Raw genomic sequence first — 26290 nt, 5'->3', positions numbered from 1 at the left:
TATTCCCCGGGCTTTAATAGCAAAAACATATATAAACTCTATTTATATTTTTTTATTTTATTTAGGCCTTTTTTTCTTATTGAAATATACCGTTTTACACGGAATAACAGAAACTACGAAATGTATCACGTTAATATAAGCCCATTTCACAGTAACATGAATTTAAAATTTACATTTATATATCTATTGAATTAAAATTCTATACAACTTGTAGTTGAACTTGCTTTTGAGTTAAGCAGCTTGCAGCACTCTCGTAACGAATTAACTTATTCTGATGGGTTGTGGGGTCGTTATCGTAGTCCGAATTAACAACGAAAACATCGACGACGTTATCAATGGTGAACTGCTCATTTTGGAGCGTGTTGGTCAATACCAAGGGTGATATTTTAACGAGGCCCAATTTAGATGGACAGACGGACAATGGAAATTCGGCAGATTCTCCACTTTGCAGTGGATTCAGCATGAAATCAGCACAGCCCGTGTATTGACTGTCAGCCGAAAACTTTGCAGCAAGTCGCACATTCAGTTTCATGGTATGTTCAGAGGTATTCGTCACGCGACAGTTAAACGTGAATATCGTGCCGATTTTGATTGTGTTTTTTGCATCCAATACTTCCAAGCGAAGGGTTTTGCATTCAAATGGCTACAAAAAAATAAGAAAATTATTAGGAATCTACTTTATGTACACATTTTTATCCCTACCAAACGCTGTAGCTGGCTGGTTTGCAGTCTGCCCTTCTCGCCTAGATTCGACCTCCAGACAATATCCAATTTTCCCACGTTATTAAATTGCCGCAGCGTATCTACATTCTTCGCAATATCTCCTTTGGGCTGATCGTAACACACGAAATTGTATGAAATTAGTTAAGTATTGGAGCTCAACTCATCTTACCTTGATGCAATACAGAAACTGACAACTATTATTGGGTTGCAGCATGTGTTTCACCGTGAACACAGACTCCCCATTTGGCAGCGTGTTCAATGGGGTGACGGAGTAATCCTCGGAACCATCAAGTTCTACCTTTTCCAGGCAGAAGGGACTGGTGGTCACGTTTTGGATCTGAGCCTCCAAGTAGATTTCGTCGATTTCCGCATTGTAGAACTTGGTTTTCACATCAAGTGGCTTAAGCACTTGGAACTTGAAAAACTTTCTCAAGGATTGGGCATAGCCCGCCGGAGTCGAATAGTTCACTTCGCAGACGAGACTGAAAAAATTACAGGGTATTAAGGTTACCTTTGGGAAAAACTTATAAGTACCTATGCCACTTACATGTGGGTTCCGATTTCCTTCACCTCGTATCGTATCACATCATCGATGGTTCCACCGGGCGGCAATACCACTGGAGACTTTGCGTTTTCGTGCATGGAAAGGTTGATGCGTGTCGTGTTCGACTGGAGATCCGCCTTAACGGTGACGCACTCCACGGGGTGGGGGGTGGTGTTGTGGACACAGATGTAGCTGGCGAATGTTTCGCCAAGGTAAATGCTGCCGAAGGACTGTGGGAGGAGCAGCACCTGGCCCGCCGCCAAGGTCTCAGCACAGGCACCTGCTATTCCGTCGCTCTCCTGGGAATTTCCGAATCTCTGGACCAAGTCCGTGGGCTCGCAGGTTACCACAGGTCCCAGTCCCACCAAAGTGGGCCGCATCAAACGCATAACTATGGATGGAAAAACCATCTATGTACTTTGGCAATAACTTGGACTGAGACAGAGTTTACCTTTGAGCGCCACCAAGTGTGCATCTGGATCAACCATTTCCATTTTGTATAATACTATAAGCTTATTTTAGAGAAATAAATCAGCATAAAATTGTTGCGAAAAACTCTGTTTACATCAGTGCGACCAAATCTATCAAACACTATTGTACCAATTTTCACCACCAGAATGCCCTTAATATACCACACAGTTAATAAATACTTTAAATTATCAAATAGTGCATTTTCAAAACCAAGGATTCAAAACTACGTGTTTGCTTATTTATTTTGTAATAAACAATATATATTTACAACACAATCTAGTACAAAATACTTTCAATCCTTATCCTTGCAAATTCTAGATGTCATTTCTTGTAGCGGTTCCAATTCCTTGGCCGAAATCATGTCAAATTCTTGCACAAAGTAGTAAAAATGTTTGTAGCAGGCATTTACGTGAGCTTCCTAAAAATTGACAAAATATTTAAAAGTTTATTGAGTTGATTATAGTAACTTATGTAGCAATACGCACCGCTCCAATGCTCACAATCCGATCAAAATGGTGAATATAGACGTGGACGAAAACACGAAACAGACGAGTTAAAATTTTACGACTTATAGCTGAGAAGTTCTTTGGGAAAGGAACATCTGAAATAAAGAAGCGGTACTAATTAAAGAATGTGTATTGAAGAGGAATACATAGATTATATAGACTCTGCATTCTTCTCTTAAATCATTAGAGGCTGTAAGTAAAATAGTATACAATTTCCTACCCGTGGACACTGGAAAAACAGCTTCATTGTTAATTTGTGTCTCAATCCAGTCCATTAAATGCTCAATGTATTTCTGGGCTGAGAGGGCGGTTGGCTTTTTGTATCTGAATTTGTAAATACATTAGTTTATGGCCTTTGGGATATCATTTTCAGGACTTACAGATCTCCATCGGCCCATAAGTACTCGTATCTGGAACCGCCAGACATCGTGGGGCACGTAGTTTCGTTGCAAAACTCCGAAACAGTTCCGTAGATCAAATTTATGCGATTGAAGAAGTCCACGACTGAAATATACAACGTATTGTTATATATTTCGTATAATTTATAATTCTCACCATGCACAGCGAGCCAGTCGTTGAGATTCTCCCCTTGCGGCAAACGCACCACTTGCCGCAAATTAATCCCTGACTGCAAACTAGCCTGGGCTTGCTTATGTAAGGAATACCTAATGGTTCCGGAGGCAAAGGGCTTCTTTGGCCTGAAAGTCTGGAAATAAGTTTGCAAATATATCGAGTGTATATGGTTTTGTTATTGACCAAACATACTTTGCCCTTTTGGAAGAATTCTAAAAATCCATTCAAAGCCATAATATCTTGTTGGAGATTCTGATGGTAGTGAGAATATTTTGGCACATATGTTGGCGCTGCTTACAGCACAAACTTTGGTTAATTGAATAACTGTTAACGCTTATAAATAATGTTTACATTTGTTCAGTTCTTTAGATTATTCTGTATTTTTATGCCGATTGAGAGATGGGAGAAACCATTGATAGGCTTTTCACGACTAAGTTATCGAACCCTAAGAATAATCGTTTCACGATCACTGTTCCAATCTACCAATTGGAATCAGTCCCTTAATTAACGAATGTTATGGTTTGTTACTTATCATAAATATATTTGAATTTCGTTTTAATCGATAAAAAAATAACAATAAAGTACCACGACGGTTAGAAAAGCTTAACAACTACAAATTTAAAGTCTCGTAAGAGTTGTAAATACCAATATTGTAAAAAAAATGTCTTCAGGTTTTCCGTAATAATAAGTAATAGTAACTGTGGTACATTTATTATAAAAGTAATATTCTTATGCTAAAAATTTAAATGGAGGTTATTCTTGTTTGAGGATTCCGAGTTCCTGAAGTAACTGGTCATTGTTGGTTGGAGTGTTGCTTTCGCACAACTGGTTATTCCATTGAATTAACTGCAATAAAGATGAGAATAAATAAATTGGTTGGACGTGGCTTGATAAGTTATATACCGACGCGCTCCAGCTCGGTACGTAGAGCCACTACAGCCTTCTCCCGATCCGCCACCAGTTCCTCCAGGTACTGATACCGCAGCTTCTTGCGCGCCCGACATTCTCTAGCACTTTGTCTGCTGCGTTCTGCAAGAGAAAATACATGTAAAATTGTTTTTATAGAAAAAAAAAAGTATTAGCGTCTGGAAATTATAATGATATTATAACCACCGACCTTCTTTAAGTGTTAAAACTGTACGATAATGTTTGTCTTACCCAGTTTGGCCTTGATGTCCAATTTTTCAGTAGACGTCTTTCTTCCTGGTTTTCGTCCTCTTTTTCCGCATTCTTTGCGCGTCTGTATATAAATTTAATATAAATGGAATTAACTTACAACTTCCTTTCAATATTCTTATTCGAAAGTCGAATTCAAAATCGACTTTAAAAATTAGCGCTTTTACATGAAAACAAACATTTGCATATATGTATTCATGAATACATATACACATGCATATATGCATGTACATTTATGTACAAACATATTCTTACTGCGCATTAACACAGTGCACTTCATGTTCAAAGCGAAAAGCATGCTACTTTTATATTTTATAATATATTACCACTTGCGTCTCCTCCGTTATCGACATTTTATTACTTTGTATGTCCATATCTGCCATTATGTCTCTTAAATAGTTAAAAAACTTTGCAACTCTTTGTTATTATGCGTCTTTCGTAAATACTCAAGGTAACAATAAACAAAACCACTACACACATAGATGCCTATCGAAATATGTCTACATAGAAACGGTGGAGTAGAACACATTTAGAGAACTATTGGAATTCCATATTCCAAACTCAAGCATTAAATAAATAAATATTAACCGAAATTCAATTTATTTTAAGGATTTGCAATTTAATGATAATAATCAATTAATATTATAAATAGCTTTTTCGTAGTAAATAGTTGTTGGAAGTGCCCTTAGCTTGAGCTTCAAGTTTAAGTATACTTAAAACATATTTATTTTATCAACATGTTATGTATTAGTAAATTTAACAACTAAATTATAATGTTTTTAGATTTAAACAGTATAGAGAAGTCGCTGACAATCTTTTAAATGCTATTTCCTATGTTATTAGTTTATTTATGTACTTTACAAGCTTAAGGATTTGTTTTTAAAATGAATTAAATTTAGAACAAAATAAATGGAAGTTAGTAAAGGGAAGTCCTTTTTTTAAAGGGCTCTTAAACTCTAAATATGTCCAACATGCGCCCAATCTCAATGTTCCAAATGCAAGGCTTTTTTTGAAAATTAGCATTTTTGCAACGAGTTTAACCACCCTGGTTGAAAACTTGATATAGATACAAACGCTAAATTGTCCGGTGGTGATAACTTATTGATTATTTATTTTTCAAGGCAGCTATCCGATTTGCAGGATATCTACGAAAACGAACCAGAAACAGTGAATTCAGATGTCCAGCATGGGTGATCAGCGTGGGACACGGGTGTACGTAGGCAATCTAACCGATAAGGTGAAAAAGGACGATCTGGAGGGGGAGTTCACAAAGTACGGCAAGCTGAATTCGGTGTGGATAGCCTTTAATCCGCCGGGCTTTGCGTTCGTGGAGTTCGAGCACCGCGACGATGCCGAAAAGGCGTGCGACATACTGAACGGATCCGAGCTGCTGGGCTCCCAGTTGCGCGTAGAGATCTCAAAGGGGCGGCCACGCCAGGGTAGGCGTGGCGGACCAATGGACAGGGGAGGACGACGCGGCGACTTCGGCCGGCACAGCATCACGAGCGGTGGGAGCGGCGGTGGCGGTTTTCGGCAGCGCGGATCCAGCGGATCCTCGAGCCGGCACACGGAGCGGGGCTATAGCTCCGGCCGATCCGGAGCGAGCAGCTATAATGGCAGAGAGGGAGGCGGCAGTGGCTTCAATCGTCGCGAGGTTTACGGCGGTGGACGAGAGAGCAGCCGCTACAGCAGCGGAAGTAGCGCCAGCTATGGACGCACTGGCGGTCAGTCGGCCGGACGCTTCAGGTCCCGCTCGCCGGTGGGAAACCATCGATTCTAATGACAACACCACTCATAGTTGCTTAAGGATTGCCTATGAGTAAAAATTAATAAATAATAACTTAAGTGCGACCGTAAAACGCAGACTCAAACATTTAAAATCGTAGCATTCGATCGTTTTCGATTGTCCAACAGATTCCCACACCCCCACATCAACAAAAAAAATAAGAAAAAACCAACAAAAAACTGATAGTCGTCGTCTGTCTCTTCATTATTTATTTTACGAATAACCATTAACATGACAATTGCAAGCACGTATGTAAAATCTAAGTTATAACGTAGAAAACTAGTAAGAAAAATACGCTAAGACTCGAACAACGTCAAACCAAAATCTAGAAGTACGCAATTTTAATAAAGGAAATGCGGAACAGTTTCTCGTATACATACAAGCTTTCGCAAAATAATTGGTCTAAAATATTAAAGAACTTTGAGAACTCGGAATTGTGTAGGTGTTCATTTTTACAGAACCTCTTATAACCGACCCAAGAAACCCTACGAAATGAAGCAGTATGATGTCCAAAATCGGTAAGAACGAGTTTTTGAAGATCGGCTTTGTTTCCTGGATCTCGAAAACCTAAAAAGCAATAACCGCCAAGTGTTTACAAACAGATCATTGACTTTGCATTTGGTAAGAAATATTGCATGACTATTAACCATCGATCTAACGTTTTACATATTAAGAAGAATACTATAAAAATCTATACCTTATTGTAGTTGGGCCAAAACCGCAAAAATCTAGCCAATGCTTTAAGCGAGTATCTTAAGCACACCGGTTTTAATGTTTATATTTTAATTCATTTAACTAAAGGACCTGTTCCTTAGTCGGAATATTTCTTAACGCCACTTTCAGATTTATTAGATTGCTTCAAGTTTAAAACATAACAAAGCAATACTTATGATAACGACGATTAGTTAGTTAGCCCAAGGGGCTGTTATATATTTGAACGAACGACTGCAGAAACTTTTTAAACGAATTGCAAAGAGACAAATAAATGAGAAATTGGTTAACATGGCAAAACTCTTGTTTTTATTTCTTCGTCTTCAGATCGATTTTACTAATTTATGTTTTATTCAAGTTTCAAATTATGATTAGCTTAACAAGGGGAAAAATATTACAATTTTGGTGGCAATTTAAATAATTAATCAATTTCGAGGAAACCAACAAGCCTTCGAATGCAAATGTAATTTTTCCATTTTCGCGAATTTTCTTAAATTTTGAATAATGCAGGTATCGGGGCTGTGTTTAAAATATAATGATGGTACCTCAAATCCTTTGGCTCGAAATCCAAATCATATTTATGTGCAAAGTATCGAATACCCATTAAAAACCTGTTGCGCTTTTATCGATTGTAAATAAGCAAAGCGTGGATTACATTCAGGGTATTCCCAAACTGAGTTTTATCATTTCACTGGCTAAACCTAAATATTAAGGTATAAGAAAATCATTTTGAAAAACAAACCAAACGTATCCCACCCAAAAATTAACAAATAAGAATATTGGGTTTTGCTTAAAATTGCGATTTTTATAGAATACCTGCTGCAGCGTTTGCTTTTGATAAGCCCGCAGAGCTTAAAAAATAAATAGTTCCATCGATGGCCAATCGATAGTTTTTGCATACACAATTTAATCGAAAGGGCCGCACGCACGTCGATAGCAATGCGTGTACATTTGCTCACATCTTGTAGTGGTATCGCTCGCCGTAAACACCCTGTGGATCTCACGCTTGATAAATTAATAATACATTTAATAGAGCATGAGCGCTACTGTTTAAGTTTTACACATAATTGAAAAGTTTTATTTGAAATTTCGTGGCTTAAAGTAAAACATGTGATAGCTTTTTGAAATGCAGTAGCCAAAACCTGCTCGGTTGGAACATTTAGCTTATTGACTTAAACATACCCATATGCACATACATATGTATTAAACAGTAGGCACATATATTCGTGTGGTGCTGATAGTGTAAATGTGTAAAATGTCTGTGGAATTGTAAATATGTTTTTGTTTATACAAATATGTACATAAATGCACAAAAATCGGTGCATATATGTGCACATGCCCATCATCATCCATATCTGCATATTTCTGTACATGCATATGTGCTCTAACTACAATACATACCACCATTCGCAAACAGTTTGTCAAAAAAGTGTGTCTACTCGGCGAGATAAAACAAAAAACAGTTGCCAAATCAGTCGCTATGTTAAGTAATTCGAAATTACTGTTCGGTGTTTCTAAAACGGATTTTGATTTTGGTTTTCACCCATCGAAAATCGCCAGTTCAGCCAGCGGGCCCATTTAATTGCTCGGATACGAATTAAAATCGCCGTACGTTGGCTTCAGTAAGAAAACTCTATCGACCAGTTTGTTAAACACAACCAGGACCATTCGACAACCAATCTGAATGTATTATGCCAAGCGGAAGATTGTTATATTGTTTATCTCTGATAGTAATAGCCGATACATGTAAGTATGTTTCACGTGTGTGCCGCAAATGCCTGCCAGTGTGTGTGTGTGCGTCTGTGTGTGCGTGCGTGTGTGAATGTTTGTGCTAAGGATATTTGTGGATATATAAACCGAACTCAAGTTAATCTTTACCTGTTCCTGGGAAAACAAGTAGAGGGATCTATCCTATAGCGAGTGCACTTTTGTATGTGTATGTACGTGCTTAAATATGTATCCAAGCAAAAACTGCAAACGGGAATATATCATACCCGAGTGAGAACTACTATACTTTATATAGAATAACCCAAATAGATCAGGCAAACAAACCCATTATTAGTTCCGTATATCCCTCCAGAATGCTATACTATAATTAAATCAATTCCGATTGACCATATTGGGAACCTGTCTGCAGCAAAAGGATTGGGGGATTCAATTATCAGTAGAGAACTTCCTTTCCCTTGAAACTTGTCACTGAAAAATAATACGATAAATTATAATAAAGCACAGATTGTTAAAAAAGCAACCAAATTGAAATATATGTGTGCGCTTTGATTTCCTTTCAGAACGTACACTTTGAAATGGAGTAAATAGAAGACAAGCACTGGTTCCCCAAGAGATTTGAATGGATGCAGCTAAAATAATTTAAAAAGACAAGTCTTTAACCTTAAAAATATGGCCAACACTATTTCGTTAATGTCCAACGTGATACGCAATGTAGTGAGTAAAAAACGTATACGATACAAAGAAAAAGGATACAATTTGGATTTAACATGTAAGTCATTGAATAAGCCTTAATCATTGGATAACTAACTTTACTAATTATTTACCTACAGACATTTATGATAATATAATTGCCATGGGGTATCCAGCAACGGATAAGCTAGAGGGCCTATACAGAAACCGTCTGGAAGATGTCTTCAAGTTTTTGGAAGAGAATCATGCCCAGCATTACAAAATATATAACCTATGCTCAGAGCGTAGCTACGACGTTGCTAAATTTCACGGGGTAATTTGAGGAAACTTTTCTGTTTGGCAGCGTAAAATGTAAAATATGCTATTTCATATTACAGAGAGTAGCTGTTCTGCCGTTCGAAGACCATAACCCTCCAACGATTGAGTTAATACAACGATTTTGCATGGATGTGGATTTATGGCTCAAGGAAGATTCGTCCAATGTTGTAGCCGTGCACTGTAAAGCTGGAAAAGGCAGAACCGGTAAGAAAAGTGTCCTTATTTTGTGCGAAAGTTCATGAAATATCTTGGCATGCTGTTACCTTGGTTGGACATCTGTAGAGCCACCACTAACCCAATTATTTTCATTTTAGGTACCATGATCTGTGCATATTTAGTGTTCAGTGGACTTCAAAAATCCGCTGACGATGCATTAGCGTGGTATGATGAGAAGCGTACAAAGGACCGAAAAGGTGTGACAATCCCATCTCAGCGTCGATATGTTCAGTATTTTTCCAAACTAGTTTGTTCAAGTGTTCCATATTCGAAAATAAGCCTTAACGTGAGTATTCCAAGCAGCAGCGCCACAATCCAGACAAAATTTAAATATGCCTTTTGTATCTCAGGTATGTGAAATACGGTTCTCGGAGTCCAGTTGCTTGCAAAACTTAGGCACGGTACAATGTTCAGTATCTGTACTACACGACTCAACCACAGAAAATGCAGAGCCTGATGTAAGTGTATACCCATAGCGTTGGTTTCAACTCATTAGTTTTTAATTCACTGCCCGTCAGCCTATTAGAGTTACTAAAAGATCAACCTTAGATCCTAAGAGAGTGATAACTGAAGTAAAAATGTATATTTTATGTGATTCATTCTTTCCAACAATAGCTCATATCTAATCCCCGAATTGTTCTTGTTTGTATATTTGCAGAATCTGAAAACCTGGACGATTGATTTCAAAAAATCATTTGTTTTGACTATTAAACCATATTTACCAGTTTGCGGTGATGTAAAATTCGAACTTACACAAAAATCTTCAGATAAAATCATTTGTCACTTTTGGCTAAATACATTTTTTGTGCGAAATTATTCACGTAAGTATATTAAGTAACACGCATCCTATAGACGATCTAATACGCATTCTTTATAGCTTGCGAGTCCGATGGAACAGTTAACAAATATATACACACTTTAAGCAAATCAGAAATCGATGATGTGCATAAAGACAGAGAACATAAAACGTTTTCAGAGGAATTCAAGGTACGGCGATTTTAATCATTTCGATAGATTCCGAGTACAACATACAACTGACGATTTATTTTCAGATTTCAATTGTATTTGAGGCAGATAATTTTAGCAATGATGTTCAAGTTGAACCGTCTGAAAAAGAGAGAAATGAAAATGTGTTAAACTTTGAAAGATCCGACTATGACAGTTTATCTCCAAAAAACTGCTTTCCCGAAAAAACAGTCTTAACTGCGATCGTCAATGATAATACAGCGAAAAGTCAAACAATAGAACCGTTGGATCATAAGGATATAGTTGTAAGTGAAAACTCGTTTTGCGCAGAAAATATGCTTAATCTATAAATCTAATATTCGTAGACTAAAATCCAATACGACACATCAACCAATTCAAAAAATACTTCGACTGCGTGTAAACGCAAACAGCCTAATAGCAAACCTCTTTTACCAAACTTGAATGATTCCACAAAAGAGGAACTAAAAAAAAATCATATATTTAATCAACCGTCCATTAAAAAAACTGATTTAATCAAATGGCAGAATAGTGAAGTTCATATCACCTCTGACACTCGAAGTATAAACGAAAATAAGAACATCAATTACAATTCATACATCACATGTAAACAATCCTCTCCAAAATTCAACTGTGGTACCGAAGAAGGCGAGGAAGATTGGGAATCCGGTGAGTTTGCTGCATACTATACTCTCAATGACCAGATCTCACTAAAATCTATCTGTTTTAATCGAGTAATACTGAACATTCGTTCTAATTTCACTTTTAAATTACTAAGAGATTCACTTCTATTGATTTCTTGACCACTACCGGTTTTATTTTGTAATTAATGGTATTCAAATAAAGATTTGTCAGATGTTAAAAGAGATAGCCTTTATAGCATACATATGTCGTCCACACATTTATATTCTTATTGACTTATTAACTTCGCCAGAATAATCACCCGAGACGATTTAAAAGACTTCTGGCTGAACGATCTCTTAATTTTGATGTATAATACGAAGCCACCAGAACTGGATTTATATGTCCCCAAGACTTTTACGAGTATACTAGCAGACAGGCTTACACAGATCCACTTCCTTTCACGGGGAACCGATCGGTGGTTATAGCTGGGCTCTGCACATCTGTTTAGAATTTAATGTACATAGGTGAGTGGGAGCCCATGCCTGCGGCTCGAATGGTCAACTAACCGGCAATCCTTAATCAGTATCCGCATCGATTCTCATCAAACATCTCTCACCGCTTCATAAGTATGTCAATATGTGTCTTTGGCTATTTCAAGTGTCGTTCTCAACTCATTTAACAAAACTAGCATCGAACTGTCGAATTTCGACCAATTCGTCTAGCTTTTTCACAGTTTGCTGTTGGAATATATATCTCATAAAGATCCTGAAGCAGAATCTGTCTTTTGTATGTTTCATCATCATCAAAAGTGTACTGCTAATAACTCATTCATGCTATTTTGTTGTATATCCTCCTTGAGTTTTAGTTAATAAATTCATTTTCTAGTCCTGAAGCAGCTTAAACTAAATTTATTTAATATATATTTTTCTTTTATTTCAGGTGAATCAACATACCTGTAATCAATGCTTATTACGGACTTATAATTCTTGGTGATTTAGCAAAGTAATTAAAATTGCTAAGTAATTGGCTAATCTATTCGAATTTGTAAATATACTGTATGATATTTATTTAAGTAGTTTTAACAATTATTTTAAATAAACTCATGTACATTTTGTATTGTAGATTTCATTCGAACTTTGGGTTTTTGTCTGAAATTATGATATTTAAGAGGTAAGGGTGAAGAACGGTATAAAAATTTATAAATTTATGGTTTAAAGGAAAAGTGACGTAAAGAAATTATTAGATCTTTATTAAGAGGTAAAAACTGGGCTATAGCTAAGATTAATAAGATCTTAAAATTTACCAATCAATAGAGTTGTGCAAAATATTCAGAGTTGCAAAGGTAAGATAAAAACACATTTCTTAAAATGCCTTTGAATAAAAAATATTCTAAGTATAAATTATAGTTAGATGCATTTTTAAAAAGATTAAAATCCAGAAATCATCTGAGAAAAAAACGGTCACTCTGAGCTGAAGAAATGATTGAAATTGTTTAAACTTTCGCTCCTAATTGGAATATTAACACATGCTACTAAAATTTAAAAACTTGATTTTGGTTTTTACGCTAATTGTTTCCAAATATTTTGCTATTTATCCTGTAATTCCTAGAACATATGTTGTTCCGTTTCCGCATTCCAATAAACACACCCCAAAAGAAGTGCCCAAATTGACGCTATATTGACAGATATATAGTATTGTGTTAAATTGACGTAAACTAGGCCGTCAGAATTTCGCATCTTAACGTCGACATCTAATTTTAAAAATGACTAATTATTCGGAACTTTTAAAGAAAGTTTTTAGCGATATTGGCCAGCGTTCCGCATATTCGCAGATGCTTATTGGTGTCTCATCGGGATGGTATGTGGTTATATCATTGTGGCGCATCAAGTTAAATTTTAGCAAAGCCGAATTCCTGCTATTTGAAGTTAATTAATTGTTTGCATTCTTCACTTAATAAATAGTAGATCAAGGCAGTAGAGATTTGTCTCAAAATATAAAACAGAATGCTTAGCAGCTACATGTATTGCTAAAATGTACGTATATATACGTATGTATGAATGATTGTTTTTGTTTGAGGAATACATATGTGTGTAAAGGACCTCCATAAAAAGGAATGAACTCAATAACCCAGGGAAATGAGTTATTATTCAGATAAAGCATATATAATGTACAATAGATAAGCTAGACATTTCGGCATGGAAGTTGTATATTCTATGCACCAAATGATAAAATGCAGACTTCGATAAATCCATAGCAGTTGGGTAATTTTATTCCTATGCCTAAAAATATAACCATTTTGCAGGGTCACAGGATATACGACAATGAAGATAGGCAAATTTGCTGCCTTCGCCGTTGGTGGCAGCATAATCTTGCTTGAAATCGCCCACCAAGAAGGACTTATCAAAATAAATTGGACTAAGTTGGATAAGAGCGTGGATAAGCTTGCCGATAAAGTGGAAGCTTCCCTAGGTCGTGAAAAAAATTGGAAGGATAAGGTGAAATTGAGACATCACATTTAGATTTACTTTATATTTATGCTGACCTTTACTTGCAGACCGAAAGGTATGTCGACAATCAATTAGACAGGGCGGAAAGCCTTTTAACCCGAAACAGCAAGAAAGTGGCGAAATGGTACACAAAACTGATTGGCGATGAGGAGGGTCCAAAAGTCAACGATCTCCACATATTTTTGGCATCATTTTTCGGTGGCGTTGCCCTGGGCATTGCTACTGGATAATAATATTGTCTGATTGGCACAAAAACATTTAAATACCATATGGTTATTACGAACAAATCTCACTTAATAAAGTTATAAAAAAAGGTAATATAAACGAAAATCAATTTGGTTCTTCCTAAACATCCCAACACTCTACGGGTTTTTGATATATTTCGTTTTATTAAATTCTTAAAACTACTTATTTTACAGTCCATTCGTTGAAAATACATATGTGTAAAATCTTATGTTTACATTTCTGGATTACTGGCCTTAAAGTGGCCCTCGTGCCAAGTTTTGAGACGGTTCGAGATATCTGTAAATGTTGGACGTTTTACTGACTGCTCATGCCAACACTCGATCATAAGCGAGTAGACAGCAGTGGGACAGTTTTCCGGAGCGGAGAGCAGTTGCCGTGAACGGATGAGATTAATTACTTCCTGATTGCTAAAACCGTAGTATGGCTAATGGGAACATAAAGTTAGATATTGCGAGTTTATATCAAGTTTGTGGTACTTGCCTGCATTCCATAGCTGTATATTTCCCAAAGAACGACACCAAAGGACCAAACATCGCTCTCTGTTGTAAACTTTCCGTACAATATCGATTCCGAGGGCATCCACCTTACAGGCAAAAGCGACTTTGACTGAACCCTGCAATGATAATCCATCACAAACTTATTGTTGCTCTTTGTAACTACAAGCTTGATATGTCCAAAGTCTTACCGATAATAATCTGAGCTGTAAATGTCTCTGGATAGTCCAAAATCGGATATTTTCACAACCAAACCCTCGTTAACCAGACAGTTGCGGGCTGCCAAGTCGCGATGAACGTAATGATGGGCTGACAGATACTGCATTCCCTCGCTGATTTGGAGAGCTATTTGCAGGAATTCCAGCTGTGATAGGGACTTGCCTTCGGTGGGTGAGTTTGAGATCAGGAATTCGTGCAAGTCGCCGTTGGCCATGTACTCGAACAGCATGCAGTAGGGCTCTTTGTTCAGCACCACACCCAATATGCACACAATATTCTGATGCTTCAGATCTGAGATTAGTTCGATTTCGCGTTTAAAGTCCTGCTGCGTTTTTACTGAGGCGTTTTCCTTCAACGCCTTAATGGCAACTGTTATGGTGCTTTTGTTGGGCTGCAAGAGCTGCCCCTTGTATACTTTTCCTATAATGATTGCATATTAAGAATTTCATATCCCCGAATTATATCAAAATTACTAACCAAATGCTCCTTCCCCCAGCTCCTCCAAAAACTCGACATCTTGCAGAGTAAAGTGATTTATCCGCAGTAGAGTATTCCTCTCGATGAGCTTGGAGTTTAGGGCAATGTGATCGGTTAGATTTCCCAAGTTTCCTCTGCCAGCATCTTGAGCATTATTAATCTGCGAGTTTCCGTATATGTTTTTATCGGCGCTGGGTGTGTTGATCTGAGAGAATAATAGTAATAGTTTGTTGTACACTTTGTTATATGCACTCACATTATGAATATTCCTCATTCCATAGTGCATGATTGTTCTTCTTTTGAAAAGTATAATCGCAAATATAATTATAAATATTAAAATGATGGCTGCAGTCGTTCCAACAATGGCAATCCATATTTTATCCGCGCATTTTGGAATATCACAAAGTTCGATTATGCGTTCACGCGAAGAGTCCACGAAACACCAAGGGCTATTTTCAACGCTTCCAGGATTTCTAAAAAGGTTTAAAAATGATTAATTATTTTGACTTCAATTTGAGTACATTACAAAATAATCACCTGCAGTAGTTCTGACCGATAAGTTCAGGAAAATCAGAGATTTCCTTCATCAGCCAAGACCATCGTAGACATGGCTTTCCGGATGCGGAGACATTCGCTACTCCTCTGTAGGTCGACCCGTCCTCCCAGTAACAGTTCTCCGTCTTATCCACCTCGATGGTGATGCCCAAGGACAGGCAGTCCTTGTGCTGTGGCAGCTTCTGGCAATCCTCCACTCCCACCATCCCGATGACGGGATGCCGTTTGGCGATGGCATACTCCTTCTGGCACAGCTCGTTCTCCAGCAGTTCGCACTCCTCGCGGCAAATGCGTTTTAGGTTCTCAGACTCCCTGGTTGGTGGGTATTTACTCGATATATCTGTGCTGAACACATCTTCATAGATGGTGGATTTCTTTTTGAAAATGCTTATGTTCTTAATGTCCTTCGACTTGGTTCTCTTCCGGCGAATAGTGACGTTCTTCAGCTGCTTTGCGTTCGTGGCCACATTGGCGAAGTACAATAAGTTCGTGCGCTCTGGAGTCCTGCAAATTGGCATTGAACTGAAACATAAGCTGGGCAAAGCGTACATTCGGCAATTCGCATTCATATCCCTGAAAATATGCACTTAGAATAAGCTACGAAATGTTGAATTACTATTATACTCACTTGGACTCCCTAATCACCCCATATGCTGCCTTCAAACGCTCCTCCAAGTCGTGCATGGTGAGATTGGGGGATACGAAGACATGGGCATTGCTCAAGACATCCCGACAGATAGTGCCATTGTAGATGTGACAGATACCTGAGGATTGCTGGAAACTAGACGGCAAATATTACAATGAATTTTAACATTTAGAATTTACTTTTAAAAATCGAAGGGCGTCTAAAGATTTTTGTACTCGGTTATACAAAAGGATTGGACATTTTGAAATGAAAAAACATTTAAGGCTCCTGATTTGAATAGTTCATACAATTGTATAATGTTCCTTTTTTTATTGTTGAAACTTTCGCTGGTGGGTGGAAATACCTACCCATATATTCCGGAGTCCACATTATGGCTCCCCACATCCTTTTTTGTAAATAGAAGTAGAAGCGAAAAGCACACGATAAATGAAGAATATTGGTTCATATTGCTTAATCTAATTAACAATATGAAGTCTTTTGTTTTTTTAATAATCCAATCGACATGCCAACGAATCCGAAAATATTTTTGTATTTATCCTTTCGCGAAAACTTTATATGGCATACAACATTTCATCCCCCGACAAAGTCGTTGGGGTTGTTGACTCCTTATCGATGAATCGATATATTTAGGAGTGCTAAGATTCAAAACAAAGAATTTAAAATATAATTTTTTATAAATAATAATCCAAACATTAAAATGCGGTTAAGTACTAGATTTAAAAAAATTTGTTTAATTTTGTTTAAAGAGGATGGTACGATGACTTTAGACTTTAGTACCATATGAAGTAACATTTTTACAGAGAAAAACTAGTCGAAAGTACTTTAGCATTAACAATGTATTTGGTTAAAGCATCTTTTAATATCTAGGGATTATCTATTGCTTTCGTTTTCCAATCGGAACTTGGCGTTACTCCATGCTATCGACAGTTTCCTCGGTAACAAAGCCCACAATGCTAAACGCAGTTTCCTCGCTGACCCACAGAAGCCCTATGACTAATGCCTCCAATAGGCCGATAACTGCTCCCGCGCATATATCCAAAATATAATGACGCTGGAGGATGAGCCGTGAGATGGCCACGCTTACAGCCCAGGCTGTGACCGGTAGCAGGAAAACGATGTGGAGCGGGTACAGCTTGGCGAAGAACAGGAGCACGAAGAACGCCCTGGAGGCGTGGCCCGAGGGAAAGCTGAACTTATCGGGTCCAATGGTCAGCATATCCTTGCTGGCCACCGGTCTTCTTCGACGAACGAGCGCCTTCAGCACAGCCACGACAACCACATCGAGTATCAAGCCGAAGAGCATATTGACTTGCATTTGATACAAGCTCTTCGAGCTAAGCAACCAGATGAAGGCAATCCAAGAGGCGAACCAGGCAATTCCATCGCAGGATATCTCCAGAAATCTGCTGTGAATCCGCAGAGATTTGAAGAATTTCAGGTTGGAGACGGCTACAACGAAATGCTTCGACACCTGAACATCCTTCTCCAAGAGGTATTTGAGTGCTGGTGATGACTGCAACAAGAAAGTTTTAAAATAATCACTTATCAGCTTAGGTGAATCATCAGTGTCCAAGAAACCAACCGTCTTCATATCGCTGTATATTTCAACTCTTTTGTTTTTATTTATTGCTGGTGATGGCAGTATTTCTCATTCGTCATTCGATGCATACTCGATAAATCGAGCGATGGAATTACTAATGGTTGAAACGGTGAAATGGAACAAGGCGCCTACTTAGTTTTGTATCTGTGCTTAATCATTTGCAGGTATATATGTATATTTATAGGTTACAAGCTCTTAATAGATATTAAAGCAGTAGTTGAACCTGATTGTAATTAAAAATCGAGTGTCTGACTTTAGTCGTTTGTGGTTTTGGTCCTACTGCAGTCTGGTCACACCGATTTAAATAACTTTGTTGTGATCGAATATTCCAATAGATTTTCGTATATTGTATTGTATCCATGTATAATTATTCTCATGCGAAAGTGCCGCAGATAGTTGGTTCTTAAATTTCAATAACATTAACATAGTTTAAAATGCTCGCCACTTTGAATGCCCAGTGTGTAGAATAAAATAAAAAAAATTGATTTTATATTTTCACAAGAATATCTGTACTTCTGCGTTAAATGGTAAATAAATATTCTATTACGTTCCATTCACATCAGATATCGAATCCCCAAAAACAATCCTGCAAAACGTGCCATAATCGATTGAAACCAATTACAGTTGTGCCGGTTATGAAAAAAATTATTGATATTTAACATAAAATGTCAACTGTCCATGGTGTATGTACCTATGTATGCGCAAATGTCTAACGTTTACATATCGACACTACCCGAAGCGAAGACCGCTTTATTATCTGCAACGCAAACGAACTCATTTTCGATGTATGAATACGAGCAATATCTTCTATCTGAAAGATAGTTTGAAAAGTTACAAAAATATCGACCCACATTCGTTTGAATGTATGTACATATGCTTGTATGTAGCTTACATCTTACATATGTATACCAGTAGAAGTTTACAGTTTTCACCAGTATACAAATCGTGTGTATGTACATATTTACACAGGCAACGGCATGCATACACATGAACTTATGTACATCGCTGTGGTCCAACATTCCGTACTTTTATGTTTAAGCCGACATATCGATTTTAAATCGGTTTTATTTGATGTGCGTGCCGCTAAACACTTTGCTTAAAGAAAGAAACGGTCGGTGTTTTTCCAACCATATTCGTGTTGTCCGGCAAACATTTAAATTCTTATCAATAGAGGGGTTCGGCATTTGAAGTCGGCTCAAATAAGTTACTGCGTTATGCAATTGTATCTTTTTTTTGAGGAACTTGATATTTTTGCTCGTGGTTTGGCAACAAAGTCGCCACACACTATCCAGTGAATTTCACCCCTCGCGACGACAGGCCCACTTAATGGCCATAACATTCTGCCGAAATAAGGCCAGCTAAGTTCATGTTTTCCTACCCCCTAATCCCAGTCGCAGACGAAATTTTCTGAAAACTGCCTCCACCCATTTGAAATGGAGCCATTCAGACGGCGCGGTCTGTGCTCCTTATATAAAACAGAATCCTACTGAAACCGAGTGCTCTGCCCGTATTGATTTATCTTATTTACCCACTTCCAAAGGCCGATATGCTCCTTGCTCTCAACTAGTAATAAATAAAAACAGTGAAAAATGACGACAGCTCAGCACCAACACTACACCGTCGAGGTGGGAGACACCAACTTCACCATCCACAGTCGGTACATTAACCTACGGCCTATAGGATCTGGTGCCCAGGGAATAGTATGGTAAGTGCTTCTGGCTATTTTGTTACATATAAACTACCATAATTACATATTCCATAAGTAAACAAAAACATTAAATTGTTTTGGCATAGCTATATGGATACGATCTTAACTTATATTTCCATTGCAAGAGTTAAAAAAGAATACTTTTTTATTGGGAAGGTAACAAACGAAGTATCTTCTGTAACGCTCCATTATAGTTTATTCATAGGACTAGATAAGATGAGACAAATATGAAAAAATTGCTAAATTGTTTATTTTAAATGCATTACAGCGCCGCTTACGATACTATCACCCAGCAGAATGTGGCGATTAAGAAACTATCTCGACCATTCCAAAATGTGACCCATGCCAAGAGAGCATATAGGGAGTTCAAGCTAATGAAGCTTGTTAACCATAAAAACGTAATAACACCCGGCCCCATAATTGGAAATTGTTATTTAAAAGAGAATTTAATCCATAGATAATTGGCTTACTTAATGCTTTTACGCCGCAAAGGAACTTGGAGGAGTTTCAGGATGTCTACCTTGTCATGGAGCTGATGGATGCTAATCTCTGCCAGGTCATCCAAATGGACTTGGATCACGACAGAATGTCTTATTTGCTTTACCAAATGTTGTGCGGAATAAAACATTTACACTCAGCAGGAATTATTCACAGAGTACAGTATGCACATATCATTAAGCGAACGCGAAAATTAAACAATCAATTGTTTGCAGGACTTAAAGCCATCCAATATAGTTGTAAAGGCAGACTGCACTCTAAAGATTTTAGACTTTGGTCTGGCACGTACTGCAGGAACTACCTTCATGATGACTCCCTATGTGGTCACCCGATACTACAGGGCTCCGGAGGTCATTTTGGGCATGGGATACACCGAGAACGTGGACATATGGTCCGTTGGGTGCATCATGGGCGAAATGATTAGGGGCGGTGTGCTGTTTCCTGGAACGGATCATATAGATCAGTGGAATAAAATTATTGGTAAGCTACTGCCTACGTTAGGCTTGATTCTCGTTATGACCGTCAGTTTATCTTGTTTCAGAGCAATTAGGTACACCATCACCCTCATTTATGCAGCGGTTACAGCCAACCGTCCGAAACTATGTGGAAAATCGTCCTAGATACACTGGATACTCATTTGATAGACTTTTCCCCGATGGCTTGTTTCCCAATGATAATAATCAGAATAGCCGCAGGAAGGCTTCTGACGCTAGAAATCTTCTTAGTAAAATGCTAGTCATTGATCCAGAGCAGCGGATATCTGTGGACGAGGCTTTGAAGCACGAATATATCAATGTGTGGTATGATGCTGAGGAAGTGGATGCTGTAAGTGACTTAACCATAAACTGAGTTTCGACGAATTGGATGTTTGTAATCCCTTAATTTAATGAATTCCTTTCAGCCCGCTCCGGAGCCATACGATCACAGTGTAGACGAGAGAGAACACACTGTGGAGCAGTGGAAGGAGCTAATCTATGAGGAAGTCATGGACTACGAAGCACACAACACAAATAATAGAACGCGGTAGAGAACGACTTTTTCCTCCTTAGTCAGTCACAAAAAAACTAAAGCTTAACAACAATACGGCGTGTATTGTTAAATTATTACAACAAATAAAATATTCAAATTGTATTTAAAAATATAGTAACCATTAAAAAATAAAATCAATATGCAAAAACTTGTAATTTCTTACTCATCCTTGTTTTTGAGATCGTTTTCTTAAGTTCAATCGTCATATTACCAGATAAATCATTTCATTGCCCAGATTTCAGAATCTTTAATTTATATTTGTATTATTTTAATGTATATTAAATAGGGATATATATTAATTATAACTAAAAGAGATCCATTTAAATAAGTAAGGTATAAGTTTGACTTTTTACTTTTAAGAAATATATATCTTTCACATATGAAAAAAGAAAATTACTAAATTCGTTAACATAAAATTCCCTTTTGAAATAAAAGTTGTAAAACGTTGAAATTATAATAAACTGTTATACAAAATTCGAACAACCGACAAACGGTCATTCGATAACTTGCTAATTATCGAATAAGCCGGCGTGGAAATCGGGATGGCAACACTCACCGGTGTAAAGATCGGGATGGCAACTTCGTACTGTTATTCCTATGCTGCGATAACGATAACAGCAAAGTGTCATCGCGAATAAATGTGGGTTTGATAATAAAGAATTGCGTTGGTGAACAATAATAATACAAATCCTAAATGTACCGCGCGGATAACTTGTAAACACTGAATTTGCGCATATCGGGTATACGGGCAGCTAGACGCCTTAGGTAACATATGACCCAGCCACATTGTCGTTGGGGTATTATTTCCCATATCCATGTGCGTTTGTAAATGATACCACCAGAGTGTGCCATATGTATCGTTGTTTGTACATACATGCCTACGGGGAAAAATAACTCGCAGATACATATGTATGTAAGATGTATTAGAATTCCACAGATATATGTACATATATATATGTATATTTATGATGCTCATCTATAAAACAAAATATGTACAAACATACGCGCGCACGTACATACATATGCATGTACATATATATGTATAATAAAATGAGCATCTAGCTGCGGTTATCTTAATGCAATGCGCAGAAACTTGAAAACGAAATAAACAATCTTTACAGCGCCAGCCCACAGTGAGCCAATTATGAATTCACAATTCCAATTCCCATTCCGAATTCCATCGCTTGTACATCCTAATTCGAATGAGTCGCGCCGCGTAAGCTGCACTCGCATATTGACATAAACGACGTAATTGCGTGTTTTGATTGCGATTTCCGATGTTCGATGTTGACAGACGGCAAGGATTTTTGCCACCCGACATTGCGAATGCTTTTCGCGTGTTTGCGCTGTGAAAAGCGATTTGTTGTTCCGGCCATGGGAAATATTGTGTGCTGTTTATGCTTTGCAAAGAAAAACTCATGCATCCAACACACATAAATCCTAAAACTCAACCATAATTCTCGTGTTTCCAGCATGAAAAGTGTTTTTTAATACATATATATTTTATAATAATGGTATGCCATCAGGACGCCAGAAAGTGAAAGCCGACGAAGTCAAATATAAACTATAATATGAACACGTTGCCTTGCAGGAACTAAGATCGGACATCATGGCATCAATATCGGATGACGGCATGGCGCTGAGTGGCTACCTTAAGAAGTTGAAGACCATGAAGAAGAAGTTTTTCGTGCTGTACGAGGAGACCAGCCATTCGGCAGCCCGTCTGGAATACTACGATAGCGAAAAGAAGTTCCTGCAAAGAGCCGAGCCAAAAAGGGTTATCTATCTGAAGAATTGCTTCAACATTAACCGCCGCTTGGACACTAAGCACAGATTTGTCATTGTGCTCTCCTCCAGAGACGGTGGATTCGGCATCGTTCTCGAGAACGAAAATGATTTACGCAAATGGCTGGACAAACTACTAGTTCTACAAAGAAACATAGCCAATTCGAATGGAACAGCGCACTCACCTTATGGTATGCCAAACTAAAACTGCTAGCCTGCATAGACCTAAACAATTTATTTCATTTTACAGACCAAGTTTGGCAAGTTGTCATTCAAAAGAAGGGTATTTCGGAGAAAGTAGGAATCACCGGAACCTACCACTGTTGCCTTACTTCAAAATCCCTGACATTCGTGTGCATAGGACCGGAGAAGACTCCCAATGGGGAGGATCGCGTTGCCAGCATTGAAATACTGTTGACCACGATCAGGCGGTTAGTTGTCGCATTAAACTGAAGGGATTGTAATATAATTAAGTCTTCATTACAGATGTGGTCATGCATCGCCACAATGTATTTTCTACGTGGAGCTCGGACGCCAAAGTGTCTTGGGATCGGGCGATCTGTGGATGGAAACGGATAACGCAGCTGTTGCTACTAATATGCACAACACTATACTAAGGTACATTACTCCACAATTTGTTCTTAATTGAAACTTATGTAAAAGTATTTCAACCTATTGATCCCCTAAAAAAAGAAATATTTATATGAAGTTTGACTTTGATAATTCTGTTTTTTTCCAGCGCTATGTCAGCTAAAACAGAGTCCAACACGAATTTAATAAATGTTTATCAGAACCGACCTGACTTGAGTCATGAGCCCATGAGAAAGCGATCATCGTCTGCAAACGAGGCTTCGAAGCCGATAAACGTAAACGTTATACAAAATAGTCAAAACTCTCTCGAATTCCGTAGCTGCAGTTCGCCCCATAACTATGGTAAATAATTTATTTGAATGTTTTAACGCAGAATAAATCAAATTGAAATGTTTCAGGTTTTGGAAGAGAGAGATGCGATAGCTTACCAACCAGAAATGGAACCCTAAGCGAGTCCAGCAATCAAACATACTTTGGTTCCAACCATGGACTGCGATCCAACACTATATCTGGCAACCGTCCGCACTCAACCAACAAGCATAGTAATAGTCCAACGTTCACCATGCCATTAAGATGCTCAGAATCTGAAGAGTCATCAATTAGTGTCGAAGAATCCGACGACAACGGAAGTTATAGCCACTACAGATTAAAGTGGGTTACTGCAAAATAGTTAATTAACACTCACTTATAATCATTTTATTTTCTAGCACGCGGACGTCGGAGACTGCTATTCCTGAGGAGAACATTGATGACTTTGCCAGTGCGGAATTTAGCAAAGTCACCGAACCAAATGGTAATGCATATAAGAATTTTTGTACATGAATTGCATTTCATCAATTGCTTTTGTTTAACCGCAGAAAGTGACGAAAACTACATACCGATGACTCCAATTAATCCTACCGATGCTATTCATGAAAAAGAGAAGATTGACATGCAGAGATTGGAAGATGCATCTCTGCATTTTGACTTTCCGGAGCACGCATCGGAAAAACTTGCTAAGGATTATGATCTGGACTCTGATAACCAGTAAGTACTTGTTTCGCTGTATCCGTGCAAAGTAATGTTATCACATATTGTTATAGATGCGTACGTCCCATTCGTGCCTATTCGATAGGAAACAAAGTTGAGCATTTAAAGTTTAATAAGCGCCTGGGACATTTGAATGATACGGGTCAGAATCCGAATCGCGTGCGAGCCTACTCGGTTGGTTCCAAGTCGAAGATACCGCGGTGCGACTTGCAGCGAGTGGTCCTTGTGGAGGATAATAAACATGAGTTCGTAGCGAATAGAAGTCAGAGTAGCATTACGAAGGAAGGATCCGGCTATGGCACAAGTGGCAACCGGCAAAAGAAATCTACAAGTGCTCCACTCCTTAGTCTGAAGAATCAGATAAACTCTGACCGAATGAGTGACTTAATGGAAATTGATTTTTCACAAGCATCCAATTTGGAAAAGCAAAAGTTCATCAAAAACAATGAAATTCCGAAATACATTGAAAACGTGTTCCCAAAAACCCCCAGAACCGATAGCTCCAGCTTAACTCTGCACGCCACAAGTCAGAAAGACATTTTCAATGGAACCAAATTAAATAACACTGCGAACACATCCGAGGATGGATACCTTGAGATGAAGCCAGTCGGTAATGCATACACTCCCAGTTCGAATTGCCTTCCAATTAAAGTAGAGAAGCTCAAGCTATCAGACTACACCGCACCACTCACAACAGCAGCGCCAGTGCACGACTTAAACAAAATTAGCACATACAATATATCCGCTGAGAAATGGAGAGAACAGACAACAAGCGAGGAGAAAAAGTCGAACTCGCCATTGAATGAAAAACCCTTTAGCTTAAAACCAACAAATGTCGAGAATATCAGCCACGATGTGCATTCAACAAACAACATTGACTGTGAGCAAGTGTCTGTGCAAAGCGACAAACAAAATAACTTGGATGACAAGATTGTTGAAAATAACAATTTGGATATTGGCGGCCATGAGGAAAAGAAATTGGTTCATTCGATAAGCAGTGAAGATTACACTCAAATCAAGGACAAATCGAATGACTTCACAAAATTTAACGAAGCCGGCTACAAAATTTTGCAAATTAAAAGCGACAGCTCACTCATCTCATCCAAGCTATACCAAAAGGGTATTCACAAAGATAACTTGGAGCGATCGCATAGACTCACGGAGAGCGTTAATACGATTCCTGATAATGCCACCGCCAGCAGCTCAGTGACCAAATTCAATATAAACGCAAAAGCAGCTGACTCGCGAAGCACAGATCCAAGTACGCCACAAAACATTCTTCAGATAAAAGATTTGAATTTCCCATCAAGGTCTTCATCGCGCATATCCCAGCCGGAGCTGCACTACGCCAGCCTTGATCTTCCCCATTGCAGCGGCCAAAACCCAGCTAAATACCTGAAGAGAGGTTCCCGCGAATCTCCGCCCGTGTCTGCATGCCCGGAGGATGGAAATACCTATGCGAAAATTGACTTTGACCAATCGGACTCCTCTTCCTCCTCATCAAACATATTTAATACGTAAAGTTTTGAAGATTATGACTATATCTATATGATTTGTTTAATATTGTACATTTATTGTAAATATTCTCTGACAAGCAAAGCTTACAATTTTGGATGCTAATAAATAAATTTTATTTAAATTATAAATTGCTCTATCCACTTTTCAACGAATCTAGTATTCCATTTCTGCGACTAGGGTAAACTCTTCGGGGCTATTCTATATGGGGTTTGAATCTATGTAAGTCTGGGTATATACTGACCCAAGCGTACTCGTTTGGCATCTATACTTCTATACTCCTAAGCACCAAAACCCACAAAACGTAAGTGAACAGGCTTGCTTTTTTATAGACCAGTCGT

General features: G+C 38.1%; 10 protein-coding genes across 15 annotated transcripts; 5 read left to right on the top strand and 5 right to left on the bottom strand.

Moving 5' to 3' along the window:
- Positions 1-41: 41 nt before the first annotated feature.
- Positions 42-1874, bottom strand: LOC6527995 (probable trafficking protein particle complex subunit 13 homolog). The gene is made up of 5 exons (XM_002089026.4): positions 1719-1874; positions 1271-1658; positions 893-1205; positions 703-831; positions 42-643 (listed from the first exon to the last, which is right to left on the bottom strand). The coding sequence occupies exons 1-5, from the start codon at positions 1759-1761 to the stop codon at positions 200-202; spliced, it is 1317 nt and encodes a 438-aa protein (XP_002089062.1). The 5' UTR covers positions 1762-1874; the 3' UTR covers positions 42-199.
- Positions 1875-1976: 102 nt separating this feature from the next.
- On the bottom strand, positions 1977-3238 carry LOC6527994 (MOB kinase activator-like 3). The gene is made up of 6 exons (XM_002089025.4): positions 3010-3238; positions 2800-2950; positions 2625-2748; positions 2465-2568; positions 2224-2339; positions 1977-2156 (listed from the first exon to the last, which is right to left on the bottom strand). The coding sequence occupies exons 1-6, from the start codon at positions 3049-3051 to the stop codon at positions 2031-2033; spliced, it is 663 nt and encodes a 220-aa protein (XP_002089061.1). The 5' UTR covers positions 3052-3238; the 3' UTR covers positions 1977-2030.
- Positions 3239-3489: 251 nt separating this feature from the next.
- LOC6527993 (REPTOR-binding partner) lies at positions 3490-4482 on the bottom strand. 2 transcript variants are annotated; one of them, XM_002089024.3, is made up of 4 exons: positions 4320-4482; positions 3976-4057; positions 3725-3846; positions 3490-3663 (listed from the first exon to the last, which is right to left on the bottom strand). In XM_002089024.3, the coding sequence occupies exons 1-4, from the start codon at positions 4374-4376 to the stop codon at positions 3571-3573; spliced, it is 354 nt and encodes a 117-aa protein (XP_002089060.1). In that variant the 5' UTR covers positions 4377-4482; the 3' UTR covers positions 3490-3570. The 2 variants fall into 2 exon arrangements, with proteins under 2 accessions (XP_002089060.1, XP_015053857.1); XM_015198371.2 differs by having other exon boundaries at positions 3721-3846; positions 4320-4481.
- A 561-nt stretch (positions 4483-5043) lies between these two features.
- Positions 5044-6187, top strand: LOC6527992 (RNA-binding protein Rsf1). The gene has a single exon (XM_002089023.4). It carries the CDS (start codon positions 5171-5173, stop codon positions 5771-5773), a length of 603 nt encoding a protein of 200 aa, XP_002089059.1. The 5' UTR covers positions 5044-5170; the 3' UTR covers positions 5774-6187.
- Positions 6188-7458: 1271 nt separating this feature from the next.
- LOC6527991 (phosphatidylinositol 3,4,5-trisphosphate 3-phosphatase and dual-specificity protein phosphatase PTEN) lies at positions 7459-12178 on the top strand. Of its 4 annotated transcripts, none has more exons than XM_015199005.3 (12): positions 7459-7747; positions 7908-8236; positions 8779-8987; positions 9049-9221; positions 9286-9430; positions 9541-9728; positions 9793-9900; positions 10101-10263; positions 10320-10429; positions 10495-10713; positions 10774-11095; positions 11990-12178. In XM_015199005.3, exons 3-12 carry the CDS (start codon positions 8888-8890, stop codon positions 12007-12009), a joined length of 1548 nt encoding a protein of 515 aa, XP_015054491.1. In that variant the 5' UTR covers positions 7459-7747; positions 7908-8236; positions 8779-8887; the 3' UTR covers positions 12010-12178. The 4 variants fall into 4 exon arrangements, 3 of the variants coding, with proteins under 3 accessions (XP_015054491.1, XP_015054492.1, XP_015054490.1); XM_015199006.3 differs by having other exon boundaries at positions 7459-7759; XR_001454365.3 differs by adding an exon at positions 11361-11574 and having other exon boundaries at positions 7460-8236.
- A 560-nt stretch (positions 12179-12738) lies between these two features.
- Positions 12739-13887, top strand: LOC6527990 (FUN14 domain-containing protein 2). The gene is made up of 3 exons (XM_002089021.3): positions 12739-12907; positions 13353-13545; positions 13605-13887. Exons 1-3 carry the CDS (start codon positions 12813-12815, stop codon positions 13785-13787), a joined length of 471 nt encoding a protein of 156 aa, XP_002089057.1. The 5' UTR covers positions 12739-12812; the 3' UTR covers positions 13788-13887.
- Positions 13888-13926: 39 nt separating this feature from the next.
- Positions 13927-16759, bottom strand: LOC6527989 (tyrosine-protein kinase transmembrane receptor Ror). Its single transcript, XM_002089020.3, has 8 exons — positions 16542-16759; positions 16177-16329; positions 15531-16121; positions 15250-15466; positions 14994-15198; positions 14489-14936; positions 14284-14416; positions 13927-14227 (listed from the first exon to the last, which is right to left on the bottom strand). The coding sequence occupies exons 1-8, from the start codon at positions 16637-16639 to the stop codon at positions 14015-14017; spliced, it is 2058 nt and encodes a 685-aa protein (XP_002089056.1). The 5' UTR covers positions 16640-16759; the 3' UTR covers positions 13927-14014.
- Positions 16760-17012: 253 nt separating this feature from the next.
- Positions 17013-17932, bottom strand: LOC6527988 (phospholipid phosphatase 6). Its single transcript, XM_002089019.3, has 2 exons — positions 17777-17932; positions 17013-17707 (listed from the first exon to the last, which is right to left on the bottom strand). Exons 1-2 carry the CDS (start codon positions 17783-17785, stop codon positions 17102-17104), a joined length of 615 nt encoding a protein of 204 aa, XP_002089055.1. The 5' UTR covers positions 17786-17932; the 3' UTR covers positions 17013-17101.
- A 183-nt stretch (positions 17933-18115) lies between these two features.
- LOC6527987 (stress-activated protein kinase JNK) lies at positions 18116-21191 on the top strand. The gene is made up of 7 exons (XM_002089018.4): positions 18116-18321; positions 19335-19499; positions 19771-19900; positions 19960-20157; positions 20216-20480; positions 20542-20825; positions 20902-21191. Exons 2-7 carry the CDS (start codon positions 19384-19386, stop codon positions 21025-21027), a joined length of 1119 nt encoding a protein of 372 aa, XP_002089054.1. The 5' UTR covers positions 18116-18321; positions 19335-19383; the 3' UTR covers positions 21028-21191.
- A 445-nt stretch (positions 21192-21636) lies between these two features.
- Positions 21637-26080, top strand: LOC6527986 (insulin receptor substrate 1). Of its 2 annotated transcripts, none has more exons than XM_015199008.2 (9): positions 21637-21794; positions 22621-23005; positions 23065-23245; positions 23301-23432; positions 23554-23747; positions 23804-24056; positions 24113-24198; positions 24263-24431; positions 24488-26080. In XM_015199008.2, the coding sequence occupies exons 2-9, from the start codon at positions 22639-22641 to the stop codon at positions 25953-25955; spliced, it is 2850 nt and encodes a 949-aa protein (XP_015054494.1). In that variant the 5' UTR covers positions 21637-21794; positions 22621-22638; the 3' UTR covers positions 25956-26080. The 2 variants fall into 2 exon arrangements, with proteins under 2 accessions (XP_015054494.1, XP_002089053.2); XM_002089017.3 differs by lacking the exon at positions 21637-21794 and adding an exon at positions 22151-22543.
- The last annotated feature ends 210 nt before the right edge of the window (positions 26081-26290 follow it).

Source organism: Drosophila yakuba, chromosome 2L (genome assembly GCF_016746365.2).
Source record: "Drosophila yakuba strain Tai18E2 chromosome 2L, Prin_Dyak_Tai18E2_2.1, whole genome shotgun sequence".
In the NCBI taxonomy this organism is placed as follows: domain Eukaryota; kingdom Metazoa; phylum Arthropoda; class Insecta; order Diptera; family Drosophilidae; genus Drosophila; species Drosophila yakuba.
Note: the sequence above shows the minus strand (reverse complement) of the source record. Positions and strands in the feature narration are given on the sequence as shown.